The sequence below is a fragment of the Trachemys scripta genome, chromosome 10, assembly GCF_013100865.1.
Source record: "Trachemys scripta elegans isolate TJP31775 chromosome 10, CAS_Tse_1.0, whole genome shotgun sequence".
Lineage (NCBI taxonomy): Eukaryota > Metazoa > Chordata > Testudines > Emydidae > Trachemys > Trachemys scripta.
The window spans coordinates 39872488-39883835 of record NC_048307.1 but is presented as its reverse complement, the minus strand read 5'-3'; the positions used below and the strand labels follow the sequence as shown (position 1 = coordinate 39883835).

At 50.8% G+C, this 11348-nt stretch overlaps 1 protein-coding gene across 1 annotated transcript; it reads right to left on the bottom strand.

Moving 5' to 3' along the window:
• Positions 1-780: 780 nt before the first annotated feature.
• On the bottom strand, positions 781-10572 carry STOML1 (stomatin like 1). Its single transcript, XM_034784764.1, is given in 9 exon segments — positions 781-1509; positions 3259-3523; positions 4064-4255; positions 4820-4993; positions 4995-5024; positions 7538-7671; positions 8607-8618; positions 8770-8880; positions 9579-10572. Coding segments are annotated over 9 exon segments (1452 nt in total). The 5' UTR covers positions 9727-10572; the 3' UTR covers positions 781-1123.
• Between the last annotated feature and the right edge of the window lie 776 nt (positions 10573-11348).

Here is an 11348-nt window from a genome sequence, read left to right as displayed (position 1 = left end):
CAAGGATGCTCAGGAGACTGAAGACTGCAACAGAGGAGACTGGCCAAGGTTTCAAGGGTGAAACCTGTGTACTATGAACTGCAATATCCAGGGGGGTGAGAAAAACTGCTTAATCTAGATAATACCCAGTCTAATAGAGTTGAGAGTTTAGACTGCATGCTTATATTTTATTTTGGTAACTAACTCTGACTTTTTGCTTATCTAGGACATGTCCGGCTTTTTGGGCTTCAAATCCCTGTCCGGGGGGAAATCCCAAAAAGCCGGACATGTCCGGGAAAATCAGGACATGCGGGGCCGGCGGTGCTGGGCTGGGGGCCGAGGCCGAGCTGGGGGCCAGGGCTGGACTGGCGGTGCTGAGCTGGGGGTGCGGGGCCGGGGGCCGGCGGTGCTGGGCCGGGGGTGGCGGTGCTCAGCCGGGGGCTGGGACCCCAGGGCCGGGACCCCAGGGCCCGAGCCGACCCAGGCTGGAGATGCCGGGGGGGCCAGACTGGGCCGCGCCTCCTCCCCCCACCCCACCCCCTTACATGCTTCAGGCTTCCCGCAAATCAAATGTTCGCGGGAAGCAGGGGAGGGGGCGGAGTTGGGGCGGGGACTTTGGGGAAGGGGCAGAGTTGGGGCATGGGCGGGGCTGGGGGCAGGGCCGGGGCCCCGTGGAGTCTCCTCTTTTTGGACACTCAAAATATGGTAACCCTAGCTTATCACTTAAAATCTATTTTTTGTAGTCAATAAACTTCTTTTATCGTTTATCTTTACCAGTGAATTTGCTTGAAGTGTTTGGTAAATCTGCTCAGGTTTGCAAAGGCTGGTGTATATCCACTTTCCATTGAAGTGACAAACCAATTAATAAACTTGCACTGCTCGTCTTGAATATATTCTTGAATTACAGTGCTGGGAGCTGGGGGGATTCGGCTAGTGCCTTTCTCTGTGATTCATGAGTGGCTCTGGGAGCATTCATGCAATCTGTCTGCGTGTGGGGTTTCCACATGCAGTTGTGCTGAGTGATCACAGCACCTAGAGGAGTTTGCTACTTGTCATTAGCAAAGCATTGTGAGAGACAGCCCAGGCTGGAGAGTTAAGGGGGTACAGTGGTCCCATGGTCCCAGGATTCACCCCGGGGATCCCATCAAAGATCCTTTGATCCTGTCTTCCTGCTTCCCTGAGCACTGATCAATTCCCCAGAGCATGAAATAGAGAATAGAAGAGCTTGAATCCTCACACCCTTCACAATCAGATGGTTCCCCTGCCAGACTCTTCGCTTCTCCTGCCTTCTCACACATGCGTGCGCACACTCACACACACATTCTCTTTCTCTATGTTGTTTCATTGCCTTGAAGAGCTCCTCCAGTTTCAGGGCAACACTCAGGTCGCCCTTGACACGCAACCTCCCGCTCATGTAGGCACTCAGAGGATGAAGTTCACCTGAGAAGAAAGACTGCAGGTCATTTTCCGTCATCTCCAGAATCACATCAGGGTTGCGCTGAGCGTCCCCAAGGCCAATCCGCCCACTGCCTGCAGGGCATGGATATATGAGAGTGGGGATCAGTACCAGGGTTTTACATCTAACACTTTGGGGAAGCCAGAGGCCCTTTGTGTTTGGTTTGTTTAATGAAGTGAATTTAACGCTGGTGAAAGGGGACAGTCCCCTCCCTCCAGCAGTAGGGCAAGCTTCTCCCTACACTGCTCCAGTAGCATCCCAGATGGGAAGGGATGTCCTCCTCCACACCCTCTCTGCTGAGGGCACCAACAAAGGTGCCAGTTAATGTCTAGGATGCTGGTGGGTTACTGAGCAACATGGCTGCCCATCAGCTAGGAAGTGGAGATCACCCAGACAATGTGCTTTAGGCTAAGCAGACATTGGAGGGGAGCGGTCTTCCTGCCACCTTGGACTAGAGGTGGACAACAACTAGCAATCCCACACCACCGTCACTGCTCGTTATGGAGATGGGCAGGAGACATATTTCTGTATGTAAAATTTTCCATCTAAATTTTTTTTTGAAGGAATATTGGGTTTTTGCTCTCCACAGAGAACTGATTTTTTGTTGAACCACCAAGTGCCCAAAAACTGGAATATTTTCAGCTGCAAAACCAAAATACTTTTATTTGGAAATGCTGCTGCGGTGCCTGATAGGAGTTGTATGTAGTTCAGGTGCTTCATGCTCCTATTCTTCCTGTGCCAGCCAGGCTGGATTTCATCTCCCATGATGCATCATTGCCATGCAAGGCATGGTCATGGAACAGTGTGGTATCATGGGAAATGTAAAGCTATGTGCCATCCCTGTGCACCCTTTTGTGGCTGGATGTGACACTGCAGGTTAGCTCTATCTTATATTCCCCAGTTGGTATCAAAACATTCCTCATAAAGGATCTGGACAAGTGCAAGCCAAAAAACAAGCTAAGCAGAGTAAATTTGTCTCCTTTAATAAGATCTCACCTCAGACCCTGGCTCACAACTCCTCAGCTCAAAGATCTCCCAGCAAGGTGTCAGAACCAGGCACCTCCCACTGGGCCTGAGTACTCTCCAGGCTGATTGATGGGTTCTGCTAGGGCTGCCTGAAAAGAGTCAGTAGGCCTGTTTTTAAGCTCAGCAGCAGGTCGCTGGCTGCTCAATGCTGGGCCCCCAGCTGTGATGGATTGTGCTCCAGCCCATGTCCTCTTCCTGGTTCCTGACTCGGGCTCTGACCCTTTGCCCCCTCAGCCCAGTTCTAACCACTGAACTGGGCTGCCAGCGCCCAAACCCCCGACACAAAGTCTCTGAGCCTGGTCAGGTTCAGCTTCTGGAGCCTAGGAGAGAGAGATATCACCACCCCTTGCAACCTGGATTGTTTCTAGTCCCATCTCCTGCTCAGAGTCCTGTTTCTGTTTACACAGCAGAGCAGGGAGCCTCCTTGATTATACCCAGGCTGTCCTGGTTGCGAGTTCTGGCTGACCAATGGGGTGCTACACACCTTCGCAGAGAACGAATATTACCAAGAGCTTGTGTTAGAGAAGAAACTGGGGTGCCTCTCCCCCTCCCCGCCAAACTACAGCTCCCAAGTGGCACCATTTCAGAACCAAAAATATTTCAATTATTCACTGAAAAGTTTAATTTTTCCAAGGAATTCCCCCAAGTCCGCATTTTCCAACCACCTCTACTAATGAGTTCAGCTCTGTGTGTGGAAAATAAAGAGCATGCACATGCTTGCACCCACACACAACACAGCTCAAAGTCCTCACCCACCAAAGTGCCTCCCAGACACAGGGAGAATAAATGGCAGTGACCTGCAGTGAGATCTATGAAGTAGGTGCTCCAGGCACCACTCAGAAGTATGATGTTGAACTGGTAGGAAGCTCCAACTGCACCAACCAAGGACTCAGACAGGAACAGCTCCACAGCTGACAGCAACTCCTCAGGGCTAGGTTTCCTCCTGCTGCTGCTACTGGTGGTGGTGGTGGTGATGGTAGGAGCTGGTGGTTCTGCCTCATTCACTGTCACCACGCTGTCTGCTGGGGACAAAGGTGTAAAGATGGGATCGGGGGCACCAGGCTGATTGGGATGAAGTTAACTGTCAGCCCAAGAGTCTCTTAACCTGTCTGTGCCTCTGTATACTGGGGATAATAGCACTGCCCAACCTCTGATGGGGGCTGTGCAGCTAAATACAATAGATTGTGAGGTGCCCATATACTATGGCAAGGGTTTGAGAAGTACTGAAATAGACAGTCTTCATTTAATCTCTTCTTCCTGTCCTGTTGACCATGGAAGAGACATTTGGCAACACTCACTGCATAGCAGCATCAGAGATACCAGTTACATTCCTCCTCTCACAATGGGAGTTTGCCATGACTCTCAGCTGCTGCTCTACGGTCACTTTTGGCAAAACTTTGCCACAACAGACATGGTCTGTCCCACTGGGGTCTGAGAGCCAGATTCATCCATTGATGCCTATAGACATCCTGGCTGTTTAAAAGCCAAGCAAGGACTTCTTGTTTTGTCTTCCTGAGGAAGAAAGCAGAGCACGTAGCAGGCGTGGGAGAGGGAGGTGCAGCCAGGCTGGTTACCTGTCTCATGACTAGCTGCTGCTGCCACCGCCATGCTGTTGCTAAAGAAGTGAGCAGCCAGCTGATGAATGGTGCTATCTAGTGCAAACCCAGAGATCAGGGGTGTCATGGTCAGATGTCCGGACAGACTCTCTTGGGAGGGTTGCAGCACTGCCTCCAAAATCAGCTCAACCCGATCCACTTCCAGGCCCCAAGACTTGGTCATGTCATTGATTTCAAGCTAAAAGGCAAGCAGCAAAGCAAGAAGCAAAAACATCCCAGTCAGATCTGGGTAAGCGCAAAGCAACAGACTATAATGGAGCATGGAAAGAATCCCTTCCTCTCTGAGCTCTGGCTGAGCAGGCTGCATGGAACAAGAGAGGCCCCCAGAGCATGCTCCATTCCCTCCTTGTAGTCCTGAGGTGTCCTCTGTGTATCTGCCTTATCCTCTTTACACCTGGTAGCCCTTCCCTTGATTCCCCCTGAGGCATTCTGCCTGCCTCTCTCCTGTGCACGTGTAATGACCCCAGACTGCATCTCCACCCTATCCTGCATCCTGCACACCCCAGCACACCTCTGGCTCTGAGACACAGTGAAACCTTGAGAATCCACATAGTCCCTTGGGGGTAGACTCAGAGTGCAGCAGCTATAGTTTCCCTCCTTGGTCATTATTTCCGTGTGTTACATACCTAGAGAATTAGGGATTCAGGTCCTGCAGCTGGTGAGACACAGACTGCAATGGGGTGCTTCACTTCCCATGTCACAGCACAGGAGCAGAGCCCAAGGTCATAAGCAAACCCCTCACCAGGAGCTGGTCCCCAATCCGCAGCTTTTCCATCTGGATCTCCCTCAGGTCCTTCTTCAGCAGGGTCTTGGTCATGGCGTTTTGGGCCATCATTCGGGTGGCTGCATTCAGATCCTTCACCATCATGACAGACAGCACTGGATCCCACACCCGGAACTGGATATCAGCCCCCACGGCTGATCACGGCTCCATCCTTGGAGGTCAGCTGTGAACAGCAGCATTAACAAAGAGGGCCTGATTCAATAGAAGTTAGGTGCCCACATACCTTGGAAGATCTGGACTGCTATCCCCCAAACTCTGATTCCTGACCAGTGGGGCTTCCTCAATTCATTTAAACAGGCAAAACAAAATGTAGGAAAACCTCACAAACAAACCTCCACAAATGTCAAACCAAACCTTATTTATAGAGTTACAAAAACCCAAATGAGTTAACTCCTTCTTCATTTCATGCATCATGGCTAGGGCCCTACCAAGTTCACGGCCATGAAAAATGCGTCACAGACCATAAAATCTGGTCTCCCCCCGTGAAATCTGGTCTTTTGTGTGCTTTTATCCTATTCTATACAGATTTCATGGGGGAGACCTGTGTTTCTCAAATTGAGGGGTCCTGACACAAAAGGGAGTTGCAGGGAGGTTACAAGGTTATTTTACGGGGGTCACAGTATTACCACTCTTACTTCTGTGCTGCCTTCAGAGCTGGGTGGCTGGAGAGCTGCAGCTGTTGGCCAAGTACCCAGCTCTGAAGGCAGCAGCGCAGAAGTAAAGGTGGCAATACCATACTGTGCCATTCTTACTTCTGTGCTGCTGCTGTGATGGCTCTGCCTTCAGAGCTGGGCTTCTGGCCAGAAGCCACCGCTCTACAGCTGCCCAGCTCTGAAGGCAGCACCACTGCCAGAAGTAGCATAGAAATAAGGGTAGTAGTACTGCAACCCCCCCTACAATAACCTTGTGACACCACCACCCCACCCCCACAAACTCCTTTTTTGGGTCAGGACCCCTACAATTACAACACCGAGAAATTTCAGATTTAAATAGCTGAAATCATGAAATTTATGATTTTTTAAATCCTATGGCCATGAAATTGACCAGAATAGACTGTGAATTTGGTAGGGCCTTACTGATGGCACTTCTTGGTCCTTCTGGAACCAGATGCCAATGTAACCAAGAGACTGTGCTAAGGGCTCCTCTTGTGTAGTTTCCACCCCAAGCAGACACCAGAAGTACTCAAGATTTCACCAGGCAACCTGTCAGCATGAGCCTTCTGGCTGAATTTTGCTGCCTTGGGTCAGTATCTGAATCAACTTTAAGGTACTTGTCCAGACCCAAACGCTATGCCCTCACAGGGTCACCCAGCCCCAATTGGGGGGGGGGGGGGAAACAAGTTCTACCTCCTCCCTCACCCTGTCTCTGTCTTGTCTATCTAGATTGTAAGATCACAGATGCAGGGGCCATCTGGTACTCTGTGGTTGTCCACTTCTTGCACAATGGGGCCCCATTCTTGGCTGGCTCTTAGACACTGTCATAAAGAACATGATTATTATTATCATCGATGTAAGCAGGGTCTCAATGAATTCTTCCCTGACAGCTAGCTGGGAGGGGGAGAGACTTTAGGTGTGTTCATGTAAATACAGTTTTCGCCTGCTCTGCTTAGATATCAAGCACATAGAGTGGTGTGTTGCTCAAAGTAATCAACTTTGGCTGGTGTTGGGTTACAAATCATTTTAGTACTGAATGTAGGGGCAGTGAAATGCTGTTACCAATGTTGTCATTATTGTATGAATAAAAGGGAACAGAACTTTGCTTAACCTGTCCCAAATGAGGGGGGTCACCCACAGCTGAAAGGACCTTGTTAAGCCAGGGGCTCGAATGCCAGAGCCCTGTGACATTAATTAATTAATTGGGTGACTTCCCTCCTTTCATTAACACTCAAACTCTGTGCTTGCGAGTGCGGAACTATTGCCTCTCAGGTGCGTAATTTTCCCAGGTTATGGGGTGGGGGCTCAAGCCAGTTCTGTGTTGCATTGATGGAAAGGAACTCCTAGATATTGAACCCAGCCCTGGTTGCTGCTGGCTCCACGTGGCAGAAGGGCACATTAACAACATCATCTCAGTTTCAGATCACACGGATTTGCAACTAATATTTTTTTGTCGATGAGTCTTTCGTCTACATTTGTCTTTTGTCCATGGCTCAACCCCCCTGCCCCCATTTCATTTTGGGTTGGAATAAACACCAACCTGGCCCAAACCACCAAGGTTGGGCTGGTCTAAATCACAGCCAAGTTCTACAAGAGTAGTGATTGTGGGTGCCTACCTGGAGATACCTGAAAAGGACCTGATTTTCACAGGTGGATGGTCAGCACTTTTGGAGAAGCACTTACCTTGGACACCCACAAATTCAGGCACCCAGAACCACTGGTTGCTTTTGAAAATCTTAGCTCAGCATGCCCCCTGGAAGGCTGTGCGGAAGGAAAACCTGGCCTGCGATCTCATGATATTTGGCCTCAGTTCATCTAAAAGGTTTGTGAATCTGTACTACAATTTTACAACTGGAATGAAAGCCCAAAGCAGGCAAGATTCAACATGTGGCTTTCACTAGGAAAGTTTGCAAAGGTCTATACCCTGATCTCTTCAAGAGGGTTGCAATGGATGACCAGGCTCATTGGAGAAGCTGCCCCATCACATAGCAAATCCTCCACCTTAGAAATGGATGTAGCTCACCTTACACGGTGGCACATTAAAGGCTCTTGTCCTCAAGTCTACTAGTTGCCAGTGATCTATGAACGGCAACAGCAGGACCATGCCTGGCTCCTGGGGGGCTCGGATCCGGCCCAAGCGGAATAGGCAGGGACTATCTGGAAAAGAAACATTTAAACCAAATAGGCAGGAGGAAAAATACACATTGGGCAGTTTAAGAAGTCATTTCTCTGTCCCTACAATGCCCGGGTTTAATGCACAGTGCTCCCTCTAGTGGTTGGCTCTGGCAAACATAAGAGCCCCACGACATAGCTAATGGAGCTCATCCTTTTGCACCAACAGTAAGGGTTTGTGCTTCTGGTGTGGAGCTCGTGGGTTCAATCCCCAAGGACAACCATGGGCTCTGCTGCATCTGGCCATGATTCATTACATTCGAATCAACTGGGAGAAAATGAAAAACTACTGAGATCTCTAAAAGTCATTTGGCCCCACCTGCAAGGTATACCCTTCTCTGACAGGTGACCCCAGATGTTTGCTTGATCCCAGATGTAAACTCAGTACTCGGTAAGCTGAGCAGAATCCCATGGCCAGATGATACACACTACAGGCAAGCTGAGCTCCTCCAACTCCCACTGGAGTCAACAGGAGTCAAGGGTATGCAGCACCTCTCAAGACCAGGGGATCCCCAACTTTGAGATGCCACAGGATGCACTGACAACTTGCCAGTAGTCTGCAGCTGCATTTACCTTGAATATACATTTACACAAATTTTAATAGTAGAAAATAAAGACTCTCCACCCTTCCAGTCCCCCAGGAGAGCCTCTTGCATTCACACCTGGAGCATTGCCAGGCTTCATTCATGATGATTACAAAGCCCTTTCTGTTCCTCAGGGGAAAGGTGCCCTAGAAATGCAGAGAGAGCACTGTGTGCACCAGTGGCAGCCTTTGCGCTACAGGAACTCCTGATGTTAGACTCGCTATGGACTAGCTGGTGGGTTGGCTCTAGTCTGGAGAGCTGGGTCTTATCGGCAGCACAAAGGGGTTGGCCTGAGGTGGAGAGAATGCTGCCGCTCCCATCAGTTGGCTTTTATGCCATAGGTGCCCACTGGAGAGGCTGCAGCAGTACACAATGCAGTGAGCATGTAGCTGCTTAAGGACACTCCAAGCAGTGAAAAGGGCATCTTTGCCTTTCCTCAGACTCTCCCCCTCCCACCACCACCTGGATTTAGGGGGAAGGACCAGGCATTATTTCCCACTTACTTTCAAGACAAACCATCCAGAGATGGGGAAGGTGATGACCATCAGCAGGAAGGCCAAAGAAGTGACAATCCCATGGCAAATCCATGACAGCCAGCCCTGGGAGGAACCTGTAGGAGAGAAAGAGAGGGGCAGGGAATGAATTTGGAGAGAGCAGCAGCTCCCCAGTCCCTCAGCATCGCCCACAGCTTGTTCTCAGGCCCATGGCCTTTCCCTTGTTTCAAGACACACCTGCAGCAAACCACAGAAACCAATGCTGGGATCTCGTAGGCAACTCATGGATCCACCCAATGACCATGGTCACAGAGCTCTGCCCCGGTGTCCTTCAGCAGCATTGTCCTTGAGGGGAATGCCATAAGCTGGAAACCGCCCCAGAGACAGAAGGGGCTGCCTCAGCTTCAGTCTGCTCTGTTACATCAGCCTCAATCCACTGAAGTCAGTGCAGCGACTCCAGATTGACACCAGCACAACACAGAGCAGCATCTGGCCTGGGGTCTCTTGCTCATGATCAGTGAACATCCATACGCCTAATAGCATTCACTGAGGGCCACAGGAAACGATCCCCAGACTGGACTCCTCCAGCCTGCCTCCATCTTGGACTCTTCCAACCCTTGAATCCCCAAATGAAACACCCATAGGGCCTTATTCTGCTCAGCCCAGTGCAAGTCAGGAGTAACGCTAGCGCAGTCATGGAGCTGCACCCTGCATAAGGAAGAGGCCAGTGTTTGCAGGGGTTATAACCACCAAGGTGACTAATGATGCTTGGGCCAGCAGAGAAGGAAACCTTGCTCCCCTGTCCTGTATTCACCTTTCATTTGCGGGACCTGGTCCCATGGGTCTTGCACATGCCCAAAGGAAAATAAGCTCTTCTGAGATCCATAGACTCCAATGCTGGACTGCTGGAAACGGTCAAAGTCCCCCAGTGGAAGAGCTTGATATCCAGACTGGCTGAACATGGTCCAGTTTACCTCCTAAGCCTTTCAGTAATCTCTCCACCCCTTCCCCCTGCACACTCTGCTGGTAAGCTGGCTGGTGGGAGTCCCCAGGGCAGCATTCTGTTCCTAGTGCCTCAGTCTGAACAAATGATTAGCTCACTCCCCACGAACATCAATATCCAATTAGCTCAAAGCACGGCCATACAGTCCTGCTTGATTCTTTGAATCTTGCAAGTGGGTGCCATTCTTACCTGCAGGTTAATGTAAAAATTCCTGCACACCCAAGCTGTTTAGGAGCAGGGGAAAAAATGATACCAAGAATGCTTCAAGATGCTGCATAAAAAAGAATCAAGTTTTTACAAGCGACTCCGAATCTGAGAAATCCAGTCACGCGATGGCTCCTTCAGGGGGCCTTTGCAGGCCAGAGGGGTAACAGAACATAGTCCTTGCTTGCTTGCTTTCTACACTCAAACACAGCTTTTGTAGCTAGCCAGCAGGGCTTCTGGGTGATTTCAAAGCCCCATCAACACCATAAATAAAGACAAAACACTTGACAGTCAAATGCCAAATAGCAACACCATAGCTTTTCGATACCAGGCCAAGGGCAATTCTTAAGCCTTAGATCAGAAATCATTGCTAATCCGAGGTGAGCCATCACAGAACAACATTAAGGGCTCGCTCCCCACCACCCTGATCCAATCCCCTCCCCTGGAGAGAATCCTTCCCAGGCTGGAGCAGGGGGTGTCTCCATCTGCTTTGTGTCTCCTCTGCAATGCCAGCTGATCCCTTTGTAGCCCTTGCCAGTGGATCTGGTCTGTCTCCTTCCAGGCAGGGATGCTGGTGCAGTAGCACTTCCTGGTTTTCTACGTCATGTGGGCACCAAGAACAGTACTGGCTGCAGAGCAGGGGAGGAGGAAGGTTTTCTTCCTAAGGAGGTTTGCTTCATCAGCTGCAGAACAGCTCCATCTGCCATGGGGAGGCCTCCCTTCGACCTTCCCAAAGGCAGCAGCAGGATGGCATCTCTCCAGGAGCTCCTCTCTCGCTGTGCTGCGGGGACCCCTTCTGAAGGCTGGCACTGACCAGCAAGGATGGGGATTGGGGGGGAAAGCCCTTGGGAGGGAGATTTCCCTTTGGGGTGATCATTGTCAAATCTAATGAGAGGGGAGGGGATCCCCAAGGGCAGCCCCTGGGGTGTGGGGTGAGTAGCATCCACTAGGAGCCCAGCACAGGGGATTTAGGCTGTGGGTGGGGAAGGTTTTTCTCAGTTGCCAAATCATCCCCTGGGGTCACCCATGCCCCCCCCTCCCACGACTGTGGCTGACACCCCCTCCCCCATTCCTTGTTTCCTGAAACAGCCCTATGGGGACAGACTCCAGCCTCAGGTTCTCAGCACTGGTGTGAGGCAGCAGCCGCTCCTCAGCTGTCACTCTCTGCTTTTCCATGGGATGGGGAGGCTGGGGTGGGGGGAAGCTGGGCCGTGGGAAGAGAATCAGGGCGTTTCTGTAGCATGGATGTGCGGGGTTGCACTGGCAGAGGGTCCTGATTGGATGGTCAGGTGGAGGCTGGCTCTGACACTGAAATTGATACAAACCTATCAATCAAAGGACCCACTCACCCCCAGCCTTAACCCCATTGTAGAGAAG